Genomic DNA, 18206 nt, shown 5'->3' on the forward strand with positions numbered 1-18206 from the left:
GCCCTGTTTGCTGTTGTTCGGGATTGTGGTTGTCGCAACTTTGAGATAAATGTATGGCCAGCGACAAATCAAAACTTTGTCTGTGACTGCACCAGTACAAATTGCACACAAAATAACAGAAAAGTTAAATGATATTTTAACCAGGTGCCCAAGGGCTTTGTAGATAGACAAGAGTAAAATTAAAGCTAACATCAAAGAAGAAATAAATCTTGTTATTTTTCAACAAAAATGGTTTCAGAATGGCTATAAAATTATCTCTTATCTACAAATTGACAGACTTCTTTCTAACATTAAACATTAAATATTATAAATGCTCAAGTTAATGTATGATTTAGGAAAGTATCACCCTACATTTCCCTGGTCTCATCACTTTCACTTAGTCAAGCCAAAGGTACGTGTGTACAGTAAGCGCCCGCTAAGGCGTCTAATTAGGCAAGTACCCTCGAATCGGTTCGGAAAGGGCTCGAGCTCAAGTGAAGAGTTCAGATACCGACCCTCTGTCAGACATTAATGTTGCTTTCCAGTCAGACAAAGGGCGGAGATGATGGGACATAGTCGAAAACAGACAAGTGCACACATTTACATGACCAAGTGGCTGCTCAGACAGCGAGTCCTTCCTCCTGCTTCTGCTCCTCCGGCTTATGTTTTATGTGCTTAAATTAATATGCTCAGTCGGCGGAGGAGGATGAGGTTGAGGATGAGGATGAGGATGGGGACAGATGAGACAGAGCTTGACAGGACATAAGCAGCGGCATTCGTGGCTTGTAATCCAGCCTCCGACCAGGCCACAACGAGCCACGTTAAGAGGTTTGTAACTGCCACTTGAGGCAACAGTTAAGACAACAGCAAATGGGGCAAACGAATGGCAGGGGTGGCAGTGGTAATCTCAACTGTTGCTCGGGTGACGGCAAACGGAAGACTCACCTGGAACATCTGACAGATCATTCGTTTTGCATTTCTCTTGGCACTTTTTATTTTGCTAATAGACAAAATCCTACATTCACATTAAAGCGAAATCTCACGAAATGTTTATGTTTAAGATCTGCTGTTTTTTAGTCGAGTGTGTTTGGTTTGGCCTCCCCTCTTCAAAACAACAGGTCGTATTAGTAATTTCAGTTCATTAATCATTCGCCCAATTGCCATCTATTTCTATGATTATCTGCTCAGTTTACTCATGCTTATCTCATTTTAATATTATCGCTGGCCTAACATATTAATATGAACTTTAAAAAAAATCATTTTGAACTGGCTAACGTGGCGTATGAGTTATATTGAATGGATTGGTTTGCAAATCAATCCAAAAACAATAATGTAATATGATAAAAATCAGTATTTTTAATGTTATTAAACATATATCTCATGCTACTTTTCAGGTGCCATACAATGTAGCGTTTAAAAATAAAACCTCAGAGGATGTTTCCCTGCTCGTGGTCGATTCCATAGTCGATGTTATATTCTTTATAGATATTGGTAAGTGAACTTATGATTCTAAGTACATTCTTATATTGATAAATAAACTTTGCAAAGTTTTAAACTTCCACACAACGTTCGTGGGTCCTGGCGGCGAGGTGGTCAGCGACCCTAAGGTGATCCGGATGAACTACCTGAAGTCGTGGTTCATCATCGACCTGCTCAGTTGCCTGCCGTACGACGTGTTCAACGCGTTCGATCGCGACGAAGATGGCATCGGTTCGCTGTTTAGTGCCCTCAAGGTCGTCCGCCTGCTGAGGCTGGGGAGGGTGGTGCGGAAACTGGACCGCTACCTGGAGTACGGGGCGGCCATGCTGATCCTGTTGCTTTGCTTCTACATGCTCGTGGCCCACTGGCTGGCCTGCATTTGGTACTCAATAGGGCGCAGCGATGCGGATAATGGGGTAAGTCAGGTAGAAGAGAAACACGGATTATACAGGCATCAGAAAATTGCCAAGGTCAGGGAGTTTGATTACTCCTCTGGACCACGTGGATATTGATAAATAAGCCGGGTACAAACATGTTATTTAAACATCTATCGTCACACCAAAGATTTCACAAATCGAAGCTAATAAAAATTTAAATTAAACACAATCAGTGACGCCACTGCAAGCAGTCGTAAATGCCTTCATGTATGTTTCTCACAACAGATGACGCTTTAAACTTGATGGTTTGCTGGCGCCAGCTTCCGGAAGCATATTAGTTGGTTAACAGATCAACGCAAATTCTGGCGTTCCTTTTGTCCTTATAAATAATTGATAAAATTAGGGAGGGAGTTTTCCTTTGATTTAATGTTGTATTTTGTTTAATATCGCGCAAGGTATCATAACGTAATATTATTTGTAAATTTCTTTAAAAACATACCCTTTACAGATCCAGTACAGCTGGCTATGGAAGCTGGCGAATGTCACCCAATCGCCGTACTCGTATATATGGAGTAATGACACCGGGCCGGAATTGGTTAATGGGCCGTCACGGAAAAGCATGTACGTGACGGCCCTGTACTTCACCATGACCTGCATGACCTCGGTGAGTTAGTGAGAGGGCAGCGTATGACCTTTGGTGTGATCTAATCCTTGGACTAAACAAACCCTTGATTGTTCTTTTTCTATTTCCCAATCTGATTGTTCTCTTTTGTACAGGTGGGCTTTGGCAATGTCGCCGCGGAGACAGACAACGAGAAGGTGTTCACCATCTGCATGATGATCATTGCAGGTGCTGTGTCCTTAACACGTTCCGTTGCCGCGTCCAAGTTTCTTGATATTCCCGCACACGTGTCACGCTTTTGAATTCCGGTTCCGATCTATCGAATTCGATTTCGATTCCGATACCATTTGAAAGCTAGGCCATCCGCTTGCGCCGCTAGAACTAATAAATCGCTCCAGTTTTTGGTGTAGAGCCTCATTTTGATTCGTAGCCCATGTCCATTTGTCCAAATGTCCTAGTAGAGCAACTCACTCGCATCCTCACATCGTCAATCATTGATTGATCGCAGTCAGAGTTAAGTCTCAAGTCTCTTTCTCCACCCTTCTTCTGCTACGTCGTCATCTAGTTGCACAATTCGTCGCCATATGTGAGTTGCATTGCGTATTCCTCTCTACTCGTTGTCCGTAACTCGTTACTTGTTATTCGTAAATCGGTAATCGTAACGCATGATCCGTAATAGTGACTCGTTTAACGAAACTTGTTGCTCATTATTAGAAACTCGTTGTTCATAACTCGTAAATAAAATTTCGTTTTTGGTAACTTCTTACTCGTCACTCTTTATCTGTAACTCGTTATGTGTAACGCGTACCTATTCTGCTGTACTGTACTTTATGCTGAACCAATTCAGACACGAGTGTCTCTCTTACACTGCGCACGATGAGCATTCCCCCGAAAACCCGGGAAAAATACAAAGGAAAAGCTGATCCTGCGCAGCATCTCGTTCACGTCACTCGCCATCTATCTCCCACATCTTCCCCATCCGAATAATCCATCATTGTATCTGTCTAACTGTGTGCTCGTCCAATCTGTGGCATTTATTACTGTTCTAGCCGCGCACCTGTGCGTCTCTTCTTCCACAGCGCGTAGAATCAGCAAATACCGATAACACACACCCTATAACTGTCTTTTTCACACGCATCACACGCACACCTCACGAACACACAGAGAAAAAATATCACCAAATTGTCTATGCAATTTAAATTGTTGATCTGTTGAGGTTTGGATTTGTGTAATGTACAGTTTGATTAAATTAAAAAGGGTTAACAAATTAAATTCTTAGATAAGGTTTTTTCTTCTCTGTGCTCTCTCACACATATCAAGTGTTATCTAGCTGATCGTGTAAAGATTGCTTTAAATGGAACCCCCAATCTACGAGCTCCAACTCTTTGTGCACTGCCGCCTCTTAATCTGTCCGTCTCATCACCTTCTCTCTCTCTCTCTCTCTATCCATAAACCCTGAAATATATAGCTCTGCTGTATGCCACGATCTTTGGCCACGTGACCACCATCATCCAGCAGATGACCTCGGCCACGGCCAAGTACCACGACATGCTGAACAACGTGCGTGAGTTCATGAAGCTGCACGAGGTGCCGAAGGCTCTGAGCGAGCGAGTGATGGACTATGTCGTCTCCACGTGGGCCATGACAAAGGGTCTGGACACCGAGAAGGTAAGTTCCCGACTCCCTTGCCCAATATATCCTGGGAGGCGAATTCGCCAAGAGCCTTTTTCGTTGCCAACCAGCTTCCAGCTTTCAGAATCATTGTTTCACCCGGTCGATAAGAATAGAAAAAAGAGATTAATTATTTAAGCTGGAATAAGGATCCATCAATCCATTTATGTGTCCCATTTATCAATGCTTTTGTGTATAAACTTCATGCGCGGGAACTGGGTTCCACTTGTACATTGCTGGCTTTCCTATAGAGCTTGGCTCACTTCAGCCTATCACTATCTCTAATGCACTCGGCATACGCACACGTACATGACTTACATTAAACTTACTACTCGCTACTTGTTACTCACTACTTACTACTCGTTACTGGATACTCAATATTTTATTTTTCTTCAATTCTTAAAGTACCACTGTCTTTGGTTTGTTTAGATCCAATTAAATTCTTTTTAGTGTCTTTTATTCCAAATTGTTACTTTCTCTACATGTCATTCGGTATCAACCAGTTTTACTTTAATGGTAATCTCCAGTCATTTTTTTGTTTATTATCTTTTGAACTTATACATCGTTTCTCCTCACTAGTCAATCAAATCACACAAGCTAGTTGTACAGCTTGGCACACACAATTAAACCACACAAACCTCTATCTTCAGACACTTCAGACACCTCAAACACCTGTACTATCTCTCTCTCCTTAACTCTTCGACAAAAGAAACTTTGGTCGCTGCTTTTGCGCTTTGTTTTCCTATTGTTTTGAAGCTTCTAATCGCATTCCTAGCCTAAGATCAAAACCAAAAACAAACCCTCGAAAAGCCAAATGCCCAACCCACCCACAGATCAAGGTCCAAGTGAAGGGTCCGAGGTAAGCTGTGGGTGGCTAAGGACCTGAAAACTCAAAACTGTAAACTACAAAAAAAAATGCGGATTCACCTTAAAAGCTATACACATCTAACGAAAACCATCTTTAACAGAACTCAGCTAATCGATGATCTATCTCTCCATTCTCTCCATGTGTCTGCCCGCGAGCGAGATCCGTGCCAATACGAAAAGCGTCCGTCAAATTCATGCCTTTAGATGAACCTGAACCAAACGGCGCAGCGTCCCCTAGAAACCCATTAATCCACACTCCTCATAAATTTTACCCAACTCAGGGGTCGTTTGCGCCTGAAATTTTTGTTGATATGATATATAAAGCCCAAGTTTGGTTCACAGACAGAAAAAGAGTTTAAAACCGGTCAAAGTCGAATAAACTGACCTTTATAACTATTTCGTTGACTGTAGTTTGTGCCGCAATTAGAGTAACCATATCCCTGACCCAGAAACTTAAGTAAAATGGGGTGTTACTTTCCCGAGTATCGGAAGTAGCACCCAACACAAACACTAAAAAACCCATACACCCACACAGAGACAGTCACACACACACACAATGGAAAACAGACGAGACACACACTCTGACACTCGATCAATGTTGTATGTGTATTAGTGTATGTGTGCGTGTGTGTACGTGTCCCGATAAAGCCACTAGAGCTGAATTATTTCGCCCAGAGGATCAGATAATCTGGGTGGAAAAACTCCGTGGTGGTCCGCAATTTTCCAGTTACGATAAGCCAAATCACCCCTATCCAAAAACCAACCCAAAACCAATCTCGATCGCAATCGCTTCGATTCGATTCGCCTCGAATCGAAGCCTATCGAACCGCCACTCGCAACTCGTTCACAATTCGCAGGTACTAAACTATTGTCCGAAAGATATGAAGGCTGACATATGTGTTCATCTAAATCGCAAAGTATTTAACGAGCATCCGGCATTTCGTCTGGCCTCGGATGGTTGTCTCCGGGCACTGGCGATGCACTTCATGATGTCGCACTCGGCGCCGGGCGATCTGCTCTATCACACCGGCGAGAGCATCGATAGCCTCTGTTTCATTGTCACCGGCAGCCTGGAGGTGATACAGGACGACGAGGTTGTGGCAATATTGGGTGAGTTACCCGGATTACCAAGGCGATTTATTCCTTTTTGCTCAGCTAAAGCCGCAGAACTATCCGTTTCGATTATCCCGATAACGTACTATCCCTACAATCAGTGATATCAAGTAAAATGTCAATTTTTAAATGCTCTTCGACATCCTTTTAAGTGCATTATTACTCTTCCTATTCCACCTAAGGTAAGGACGAAAAACGATTTCTTTTAAGGTAAAACGATAAATATTACATCGATTTTTCGATAGCCGATAGTAACAGTGGCACTAGCTTGTTCATAAGAAATAATTTACAAGTATATCTAAATGTACAACTAAGTTTTCATTCACACCTACCAATGAATACAAAAATGTATCTCAATAAATTAAATCCATTTTATAAAATCAAGTCGTAAAATTAATTAAATTTTTCGATAGCTAATTAACGTGATCATTACCAATTATGTTAAATACTTGTAATGTAACAAAAATATAAGGTATTTAAGACTCAAAATTAAGCAAAAAAAAAAAAAAATCTAGAATTGTTATTTGGACTTATGAAGGATCATTCAATAATGAATATAGAAAATCGATAACGGCATAAGTTCTGCGGTTCTCTATCGGGCCGCACTCCACACTGAGAAAGCGTTTCTTTGCAGGCAAGGGCGACGTCTTCGGCGATCAATTCTGGAAGGACTCGGCCGTTGGACAGAGCGCGGCCAATGTGCGCGCTCTGACCTATTGTGATTTGCATGCCATCAAACGTGATAAATTGCTCGAAGTCCTCGATTTCTATTCGGCATTTGCGAATAGCTTTGCACGCAATCTGGTGCTCACCTACAATCTCAGACATCGACTGATTTTTCGCAAGGTGGCCGATGTGAAGCGCGAAAAAGAATTGGCCGAACGGCGTAAGAACGAGCCGCAATTGCCCCAGAATCAGGACCATCTCGTCCGGAAGATCTTCTCCAAGTTCCGGCGCACACCGCAGGTTCAGGCGGGCAGTAAGGAGCTCGTCGGCGGATCCGGCCAAAGTGATGTCGAAAAGGGCGACGGCGAGGTGGAGCGGACTAAGGTGAGTTTTTGGGATTGCAATCTCCCCATATGTGGTGTCTTTCTCGCTCTCTCTCTGTCTCTGTCTCTCTGTCTCGTTGTTGCTGTGCATTCTGCTTTCCGTGTTATACTATGTTCCATTTCAATGTTTTGTTGTTGTTATTTATTGTAAAATTTTCATGTTTCGTTGTTGTGTTCATTGGGTAGTTCTATGTGCGTTTGATCTATATTCTTTTGGGCTTGTGCGATAGGAAGTGATGTTGAAATTATGACCAAATGTGACTTAAGGCATTTAAGTAAGTTAAATAAAGAACGGTTATGTCGGAGCTTTTATACCTACATATTTGAAAATTGATAAAATACTTAAAATGCCAGGACATGTACTCTTTATCAGAATCATCAAAGAAACAGTAAATGTTTCCTTTGAAACGTTTAAACATTGCTTAAAAAGAAAACCACATAAATAAAAATGTTTTTAAATCTTAGTAATATTTCTTCTTTCAAGAAAGAGTTAATAAACATTTCTCAAAGAGAACTTCATAATAGTTGTAAAAGAAATTTGTAAGCGTTTCACTTACCTTATCGCACAATCGTAAAAGGTATCTTTTATCATTTCTGTTGCTGTTAAAATTCTCTGTTCCTCTTCCGTTGGCTTAAACTCACAGCGGTTCGAGCCCGTTCCCTTGCCATTTGTTTACGCCGCATTGTTCACCGTTAACCGAACAACAACTAACGTTTCTTTCGAAGCCTCAGCCTCACAATCCACCACTCACAGCTCCAGCCAGAGTCAAAGCCCCCAGGCGAACTGAAACACCCGGGCACTGAAACACGAACGACGGTGGGGCAATTGTTTGCCGTTTACCGTTAGCCGTTAACCGTTAACCGTTTACCGTAGTTAATAACCGTTGTATTTGTATTGCTTAACTAATGTTATTTTCTATCAAAGCGATGAAAAACTGTATACAAAAGTGACTTATGCTCGTTGTATGTCTTTCTTTGTCTTTGTCTTTCTTTAACGTGCTTCTGCATAATGCATATAACTGTTCACAACTCACCACATACTCACTCACCACCCGTTACCATCACTAAACCCACCATCACTTAACCCCCCTTCACACAACTGAACTTTTCGCTTTGTACATACTTTCTTCTGGCTTTGTCTTGATCTTGGATTCTTTGATTTATGTTGTGAATTTGGCTAAACTACAATTGAAATGAACTCAACAAAATTACTAACGGAAAATTCTGAATTATTTCCCTCAAAAACCCCAATCGAAATTTCCCATTTCCTGCACCCATGTGCTGCTTCAACCAACCCCCAACCCCCCCACACACACACACACACTTTCTCTTCTTTTTCTCTCTCCCCCATTTCTTGATCGCAAACAAAACGCCTGATAATGCTTGCTCGATTAATGATAATGCGAACCCCCTGCTAAAATATCGACAACCAAAATGAAAACAACATATACAAGAAGCTACCAGCCAAACTGACACTTACCGAGGACGCTCGCATCATGAGCACCGCGGCGGCGCCCTCGCCATCGCCGTCACCATCACCCTCATCGGGTCCACCATCTGCGCGCAGTACACGGGCCAGCAAGTGGGGACGCCTCCTGGGCAGTTCAAGCGTCGATTCAGCTAGCGACACCAGCGCCAAGGTAGCCGTCTCGAGAAGTTTGAGCGCCCGCGAAAGCCTCCGTGAGAGCACCGCCCAAGCGCGGCAGAGTAGTACTTCGAGTAGCAATGGTGGACAAGGCAACAAAGTAATTACAAGTATACGCTTAAAAACAATCGGATTTGGGACCTGTGATCTGGATTCAAGAGATCTACGATCCAGGATCATTTTGACACTCAGCAAGACACTTCAAATACTCAGGGCCACAGGGACACACACGAAACAATCGATTCGAAAGAAAAGAAAAGAGGATTCCCCGAATCTAAGCAACTAACTTTTAATTCTGTTTCATTCGTTTTGATTTGGAACTGTCTTAATAGAATGATTCCACTGACACGCACTTTTGTTTCATCGGGGGTGCTAAAAAAAAACGCTCAGAAAACACCAAAAAACCAAAACGACTAAACAGATATCATACATTTTAAGACTACAGCTTGAGAAAAAATACCTAAGCATTGTGTTAAAGCTATGTTGGCCTTAAGTCCGTTTTTCAATACTTTTCCCCGATTTTAAGAAAGCTTAGTTGAGTTACTTGTTGGGTCATTATTTCTAAAATGTGGCTCAATTTGACACGTTTTAGGTCATTTTGGTCTTTTCTGAGTGTACTTACATGAAGTGGCTCTAAAAAATGCTAGAATCAGATGATGTTAAAGAAATGTATGTCAGTGGAATAAGCTAAACATTTTGCTACAATTATACGCCTGCTTCTTAAGGATAAACAAAACAAATCAGTAATCAAAATGTTAGAGATCAATTGAAACTACTTCCTTTTTGGACTTGAGCTGTAAATGTTTACACATAAAACAAAGGCTTTCTGAGAAAATAAATAAAATTATACAAGAAATAAACTATTAAACATTATTAAAAAATTAAGATTGGAAAGTATAATTAAAATAACTCCTGTATTTTAAGGACTAAGTGTCCTTTTTTTAATTTTAATTATTATGTAATAAAAAAAATTAACTTTTGGCCTTAAAAACCTTCAGTTTAACTTAGTAGTTTAAAGACTACAGCAGGCTTATAATCGTAGTGATCACAACAAAATTATACCAAAACAGACATGTACCGAATAATGCAAAAATGCATGTTTGTTGGGACTCCATCTTAATGATAACTCTGTCTTTCTTTTTTTGCCTTTCGTTTGCTCTTCTCACTTCCGATTGCGTGACCGATATTGGTATCGATTTCGAATGCGGTTAATCGATCATATTGCGTTCATTTTCTCAATTATCATTTCGTTTATATATCCATTTTGACAATTGTGCAATCGAATTGAATAGCATTTACAATTAAGCAAAGTAAGTGTACGAACAATTAGTTTGTTTAACCGCTATTTTAGTTGGCTGTCCCACTCTGGCACACGACACACTGTTATCGGTTTGACTATCGATAGGCAAATGGGCGGGCATATATTGGTAATCGTTATAAATGTACTCATGCAAAGCTATTAATCACCTATATATGTATTTATATTAAACTTTTAAAAAAGCTTGAAAAACGATCATTTCGATAAAACGTAATCGTGCCCGCCCATAACCGCAATATTTTAACCCTGCACTAAGACCACTGCCCTCTAAAAAAACACCCTTTAGATTGTTTATAACTGCAGTGATCCCCTACCCAAATTGATATATTTTTTCGATTTTTTCCGTTTATCCTCAACTTTTCTCTTTATCTCTCAACAACCAAAAAAAATCGAATTTGAAATAATAACATTGCCTGCCTTGCTACAACAACTCAAAATTGATTCCGAATTGAAAAAAAACAACAACAACTGCGTCTTGAAAAATAATATTGCGAACCAAAACTTTGAATATATTTAATGCACTCTCTGCACTCTACCAACCTGCAACCTGCAACTGCAACAACAACCGATATGAATGCCTCGACAATCAATAAACCAACCAACCAACCAACCAACCAACCAACCAATCAATCAATCAATTAACCAACAATCAATCCACGAACTGATAACCCAAAAAACCAACTCAAAACACCTTTTTCTCACTTTTCTCCCCTGCCAAACCAAAAACCAAAACATGCCACCACCCGCCTGTCTATCCCGCATTTGCATCCGCATCGCATCGCATCGCATCCGCAATGCATCCGCCCATTGTTCCATTAAAACGTCACCTCCAGGTTTTTCCCAAGGCGCCCAAGCTGCAGGCTAGCCAGGCGACCTTGGCCCGCCAGGACACCATCGACGAGGGTGGCGAGGTGGACTCGTCGCCGCCCAGTCGCGACAGCCGCGTGGTCATCGAGGGAACTGCCGGAGGATCCTCATCAGCTGCCCCATCTGGAGGAGCTGCCCCAGTGGCCACCACTTCCTCGGCAGCGGCAGGAGGATCAGGAGTAGGAGGAGTAGCAGGAGCAGTGGCAGTAGCAGGATCAGGGGGAGCACCACCTGGCACCGTTGTGGCCATCGTCACCAAGGCGGATCGCAACCTGGCCCTGGAGCGGGAGCGCCAGATCGAGATGGCCAGCTCCAGGGCCACCACATCGGACACCTACGACACTGGACTGCGGGAGACGCCGCCGACGCTGGCGCAGCGCGATCTCATCGCCACCGTGCTGGACATGAAGGTGGATGTGCGACTGGAGCTGCAGCGGATGCAGCAGCGCATTGGCCGGATCGAGGATCTGTTGGGTGAGCTGGTGAAGCGCCTGACGCCAGGCGGTGGCGTTGCTCCTCCTCCGCCGGACAACAGCAGTGGTCCGAGCACGCCCGGCGACGAGATTTGCGCGGGATGCGGTGCCAGTGCACCGGCCACATCCGCCGTATCGGTGGTAACCAGTCCAGTGGACACTGTGATAACAATTTCATCGCCGGGAGGAGGAGTAGGAGGAGGAGGAGGAGGAGGGGGAGGAGCAGGTGGACTCGGAGCAGGAGGATCCGCTGGTGGCGCTGGTGGTGGTCTGCTAAATCCGGGCGCCCCAGTTGTGTCGAGCGCGGGAGGCAACGGCCTGGGGCCACTGATGCTCAAGAAGCGACGCTCGAAGAGCAGGAAAGCACCGGCGCCTCCTAAGCAGACACTCGTCGTCGCAGCTCCCGCGGGCTCAGCCGGATCTGGCATGACGTCGTCGGCGCCAGCGTCAGCGGATCAGCAGCAACAGCAGGTGGATCAGCCATCGCCCACAACGCCGGGATCGGAGCTACTGCATCTGCGACTGCTCGAGGAGGACTTCACGGCGGCCCAGCTGCCTTCGACTTCGGCTGGAGGAGCTGGAGATGCAGGAACATCAGGATCTGGATCCGGGGCCACGCCCACGACACCGCCACCGCCCCCCACAGCTGGCAGCGGCAGTGCCACGCCCACCACCACCACGCCCACTGGCAGTGGAACACGGGGCAAGCTGGACTTCCTCTAGCCCAGCTCCATACCAGAGCAAATGGAGGATTAGAAGGCCTCCAGCCAGGAGCATTAATACAAAACATAAGGGGGAAGGGGGAAATGGGGGGAGGGGGATGGGCCCAGCCACGCCCACTCGCAAGCCTACGCCTACGCTTAGTTAGTCTATATATTTACGATACAGCTGTATAACCTCAACTCAACTCTGAAAAGCTAACTTCGTGTATCCTCAAACATTTTTCAAGACCACTGCAACATATTTGACCGAAAGTTAAGATATAATGCGAAATTTAAATAAGTTGTTCTATATTTTCTATATTAAGTGAACATGTGAAATTTACCACTGTCATATTATAGTTTATTTATAGACGTTATCAACTTTTGGAATGAAAACACAAGTCTGGACAACAAAACTGAATTCCTAAAAAAATAAATTGTATTATTTGAAATTTTTAAATATCAGTATAAAATTCAACAAATTTGAAACTCATATAATAACAAACATGGACTCCGAAATTGCAATCCTAAATTAATAAAAACTATTAAAACTTTTAATTAATTTGTATTAAATTAAAAAATTTAATAATTTATAGAAACTGATTTTAACGTTAGTTGACTTATCCATGAGTAATTTAATTTTGCTATGTTTTCGGTTTTTACTTTATAACCTTATTATAAGGGGTTTAACTTACCAAACTTGTTTTTACTTTTTGTATTTGCACGATGTTATTTAAAATTAACAAGTTTGCCTGTGAAGGAGATGAAAACCGTACAATACTTTGCTAACAATAATTTCATTATGTTTCAAAAAAGCAAACTGCATAATCAAGCGAACCTTAATCTATTATTTCATAGCATAATTTTAGGGAAATTAAAAGGATGTTTAAGAATAGTGAGGAACCATATGTTGCAGTGGATCTTTAGATGAAAAACTTTATTTTATATTCGCTACATAAAGCTCTACCTTATGCTATCCCTTTCTCTCTCTCTCTCACACACATACACACTCACACAAACACAAACACACACTCTGAATGGAAGTGCTCGATACTCGATATTCGATACTCTTTAACCGTTACATGATTATGATTATGATTATGATTACGATAGCGTTAGCTATAAGGATTAACGATTACGATTAAGGCAAGCATATTGCTTACGAATTTGCTACATTTACTGCAATTATTTACCTTTATATACATATATGTATATATGTGTATACATATATGGACAAAGACAAACGTTGTAAAGGACACACACAGACACAATCACACACACTCACACTCAGATATAGCTGTATGTATATATGGATAATTTTGTGATAACTGCTAAAGAAGGCAAAAAACCAGAAAACCAGATGAAAAAAAAGCTTACAGACCGAAACAATGCCCGTGAATTGTACATAGCCTAAAACCTAGCTTTAGAAAAGGATCCAAAGGGATCGTCACTCACACGAAGACACATACCGAACATGAAAATGCAAATGTACATAAATACACACAGAGATATATGTATGGATATAACCCGTCCTAACTAACTAACTTAACATAAAAACTCGGCTTGAGCACTCCGGCACTCGCACTCGCTTGACTCCCTATATTCTAGGCCTATAGACTCAGAAAACAAAAACTCAACTCAACCAAATAGTTAACTCAGCAACAGTAAAGCTTAAGAAAAACTTAAAAACGGAAAAACGGAAAAACAAATAATCTAGATACAGCAGTATGTGTGGCCGCTAAACGAAACGACAATCGACAGACCTAAGAAACCAAAACAAAAAAAAAATAAAAAAAAAAATCATAGAAAAACAAATAGCAAATCTCTAGTTACAAGCAAGGATCAAATATGATTTCTTTGGGCATTGTAAATATTTGAATTAAATTTTAGCAAAATATGTTATTACCATACGGGGTCATCAACACTTAACACACACCTACACACATATTTTGTGATAAACAACTAGCTAATGAAAAACCAATTTGAGAAAGTTTAGACAAAAAGAATTAACCTAGATATTTGTTTATGCTGGCATTTGATAGGCTTGCACTTGGCTTATAAGGAGGATTAGGATTTGGGTGGGATTAGGAACCGAACCGAAAACTCTTCAGGTCGCGATAAATAGTATGTTTAAGTGGGAGGAGAATGAGAATGAGAATGAGAAGTACTCCTATCCTGGACAGTTTAGAGGCAAGGTTTCATTACGTTTAAGTCGCCATCAGTTGGAGTCCACTTGAATCTCGTTCGGTTAGCATCGTTTTGATTCCCTAGTTGGTATTCGATAATTGCTATTTGATAAATGATATTTGATAATTGATATTTGATACTTATGATACCTAGTGTAGAGAGTGGGCAGAACCCGTTCCCCGGATCAAATGCGACTACGATTACGACTACAAATACATACGAACTGTCTTCCCTGTATAGTTGGGGGAGTTAAGGGATTAAGGGGTTTGGGAGTTCGGGTCTGTCCGCGAAAAAAGTTACTTAGTTCTAGTTGTAGATTTTTTCGATTCCCAATCCCCAAAGGTCGTTGGACCCACCCCCGTTAAACCAAAAGCAATTCAAGTGGTATTAAAACTTATTTACTAACTCAATCACATTCATCCAAATCCCCCCTCCCTATACATATACGTATTTCCAATACTCAAACAAAGAATCAAAAATTAATGGATAGCGAAGAGTAAATTTGTTGCATACATTTAGGCCTTAAGTTCTAGTTGAAAGTAGCGGGCTCACTGTACATAGTGTTTTTTTTTTATAACTATAAATCAAATATACCTAAACATAAATATATACATAAATAATTAAAAACGATTAGGCAGCAGCAGCAGCAACAACCAACTGAGTAAGAAAAGCTAAGACGCACTAGTTCGGAACGGAAGGAAACGATAAGACGGAGATTTACCGATAGTCCTCATAAGCAGATACGATCGCACTGATACGATAGCAGCCTAGTACTCGTATTGTTTGACCCCTACTCCCACTCTATCTCTAGTTGTCTCTCCCTCTCTATCTCTATCTCGCTTCCGCCCCCCGCCCTTCATATTCATTTTAGGGTGTTTTAAACCCAACTACACAGAGCCTTATAAATATAACCTAAAGTAACTAAACCAACTCAAGCCGCATTCAGCTAACTAGCAACTCAGACCTAATACAAACAAAAAAACCTAGCATATTAGCATTAAAACATTAAAAGTGAACGACAACGTGAAACTAAAAATGGTGCAATTAGAATTTTTAGATCAAGCTGAGCAAGCGAGCAGCTTAATCGAAATTTATATTGAACAATTTATGGGGAGGATGTGGATAAATAAATATACACACATAGGAGGAATAGCGAGTCTCATGTATATACACCCAGAAGGAAAAATGACAAAACAATCGAAGAAGAACCCTATATCGAGATCCCAGATAAGAAATCAACTCACACTCACGATGTTCTGGCCTTCAATTTCTCCTAGAAAACGCCCGATTCAGTCTGATATTTATATAAATGTACGTGCATACCATATGTATGTAGATCGCCAGATGATTAGGTTGCTGAAGGTCGGTTCGGGTCCGTTTTGGTGGACATTCGCTGAGAAGCGCCAAAGAAACTGATTAAACCATATTATTATTATAGATATGTACATGTATATATGTGTACCTCTAGTTACACCTAGAACGATAACGAGAACAACCTATCAAAATTAAGCTTTTATACGCCAGAATTTTTTTCTAAACAACTAAAAAAACAAAACAGAAGAAGAAAGTAAACTAGAGAAACACTCAACACAATTATTGCAAGCCAGAGAAAGAGAGCTAAATTAACTCACAACACTCAATTAACGAATACCGTTTAAAAATGCCCCAAGTGAAAACTAAATTAATTTAACTATACATTAACAATGATAGATAAAAAGAGCCTTAACCAAGAAAACACGCGCCTCATTTTCGTTTTTCCATTTATTACGTAAGTCCCACAGAAATGCTAAATATTAAAAAAACAAAAAAAAACAAAAATATTATGGCTAAACCAAACATACTAAAGATACTGAAAATACCAAACCAAAATATTTAGCATTATGCTCTAGACTCTAGACGAAAAAGAACCAAAATTTTACAACAACAAGATGAAACAAGAACAAACGCGTTAAAGCAATGTTAAACATTTTCCACCAATTTGAGAAGCATAGTTGCTTAAATAACAAACAAGAAATACCTAAAAAAAAAAAACAAACAAAAAAAACAACTGAAACTTATTTCGTACACGCGCCCTTTGTTTTTAAAAATCGAAAAGCTGCCTATTTATATATTTACAAACAAACAAACAAACAAAAAGAAACCAAACGAATCGAAAGGAAAGAGAATTACCAATTAACTACAAATCTAACAAGCCACAAAAATACTACATATTGCAATTGCAACATTCCAAGTAAAGAAAAAACCTAAAAAATAATACAAGCATGTATAAATAGTTTGAAATCAATTGAGTTTTGGTTCCATGACGCCGAAAACTTAGAGACATCAAGCCACGGCTTTGCTGAGCAGATTTACAGTTATATACATACACCCACATATATATATATATATATACACGATACATATATATATATACCGATATATGTATGTATATATTGGTAGTTTATACCATTTGAAGCTTGGGCTTGTTTAAAAACGCCAGGAGACAAGCCGAAATCGCGAAATCGATAACAGAAATAGTTGTAACATTTATTTGAGAATCGCTGGATTATTGCCTAAAGTTAATGTGTATAGTTACTTGATTATTGCCGCATTTGACCCACACTCACAACACTCAAAAACACACGAACACCAGACCGGCTGTACGCCCATTAGTATATCCCTGGGGTTAACGAATGGATCGAGCTAAAATGATGGGGAATCCAAACTAGAAACGCGGTAAAGCAAAGAAAACAATTTTCAGAACCGCAGAAAGCTAACACACAATAAATGAATGAGACAAAGAAAAGAGAAATACATACATAAATGTTTTTAAAAAAACTAACATCCACATTTTTGATTTTCTTGACTCCAAATCTATATGGTAAGTATGGCTTTATGATCCTCGAAATATCAAAATAAACATACCTCCGGAAGATGGTGTCTGAAGTTCTAATCGCTTGGCAAGCCATTGTGGCGGCCCAAGTTAAAATACCACCTTGCGGAAAAGCTGTATACTAAGAACATAGTTCCGAGATTTATTGTTATCTCTCTGATCGATATGTTCTTGTAGCGCTTGCTCTGGGGGAAAAAAAAAAAAGAAAGGAAAAGATACGTGTATGGCTCCATCTAGGAATGGAATTTTAGGTGCTATTAGCGCCATCTAGAGCTCGGCCGTAGGAGGGCTTGGCAGGGATGAAAAGTCGAAAGGAGAGCAACAGTGGCATGTGTCAACTTTTCCTATAATTCACCATAGATCGTTCCATAGGTTACCGCCAACTTTCCGGCGTGGGATTCGGTCTTTCCTATTTTGGCGGCCGAAGTGTTAAGTTTAAAAGGTGCAACTCGTCTAAGGAAAATAATCGCGAGTGTAGAAGTTCCAACGCCAAGGGAAAATTTTGGATTCCCGGACGTTTGTGCAGCGGTCTGGGGTGAGTTTTTTTAAAGAATAAAGGGGAAATCCTAGCAGTTCCTCGCGAGCGCAGGGGCGAGAATACCAAGGCCCAAGAAGCGAAGGCAAGGCGAACAAAACCGGCAGTCGGCGCAGGCGCAACCAGCATCTCGAGCGCACATCGAACCTAGAGCAACCGTCGAGCCAGCGCAGCCGATTTAAAATTGGAAATTACGGGCATTTAGTTGTGTAAAAGTTGTGTTAAGCGGGCATACGGCCCTAACTTCATCTCTTGCGGGCGGGCCGAGCGGCGCTCGTATGTAAAAGCAATCAAACACCCACACCGAAAACGCACAAAGCAAATCAGGTCAAAACTACCGATGTCTTGAGTTCGACTGTTTAAGGGAGATGTTCGATCGAGCGCAGATTTAGTTACGTTTCTCCTCTAATTCGCGTATGACGGCGGCGCGCGACCTGCTCTAAGAAGAGGC

General features: G+C 41.2%; 1 protein-coding gene across 10 annotated transcripts in view; it reads left to right on the top strand.

Annotated features, from left to right (window-relative positions):
• LOC108148151 (potassium voltage-gated channel protein eag) overlaps nt 1–17169 on the top strand; it is a 45903-nt gene extending 28734 nt beyond the window's left edge. For 5 of the 10 annotated variants that reach the window (XM_017275035.2, XM_017275038.2, XM_017275039.2 and 2 more), the window contains exons 7-16: nt 1374–1470; nt 1528–1874; nt 2344–2499; nt 2613–2685; nt 3926–4125; nt 5853–6105; nt 6743–7158; nt 8612–8902; nt 10095–10112; nt 10954–17169. In XM_017275035.2, coding sequence (XP_017130524.1) covers nt 1374–1470; nt 1528–1874; nt 2344–2499; nt 2613–2685; nt 3926–4125; nt 5853–6105; nt 6743–7158; nt 8612–8902; nt 10095–10112; nt 10954–12183 — 3081 coding nt within the window. In that variant the 3' untranslated portion in view covers nt 12184–17169. The remainder of the gene's footprint in view (nt 1–1373; nt 1471–1527; nt 1875–2343; nt 2500–2612; nt 2686–3925; nt 4126–5852; nt 6106–6742; nt 7159–8611; nt 8903–10094; nt 10113–10953) is intronic. The other 5 variants (XM_017275037.2, XM_017275041.2, XM_017275042.2 and 2 more) reach the window with 3 other exon arrangements.
• The last annotated feature ends 1037 nt before the right edge of the window (nt 17170–18206 follow it).

The sequence above is a fragment of the Drosophila elegans genome, unplaced genomic scaffold, assembly GCF_018152505.1.
Source record: "Drosophila elegans isolate 14027-0461.03 unplaced genomic scaffold, ASM1815250v1 contig_149, whole genome shotgun sequence".
Classification (NCBI taxonomy): Eukaryota; Metazoa; Arthropoda; class Insecta; order Diptera; family Drosophilidae; genus Drosophila; species Drosophila elegans.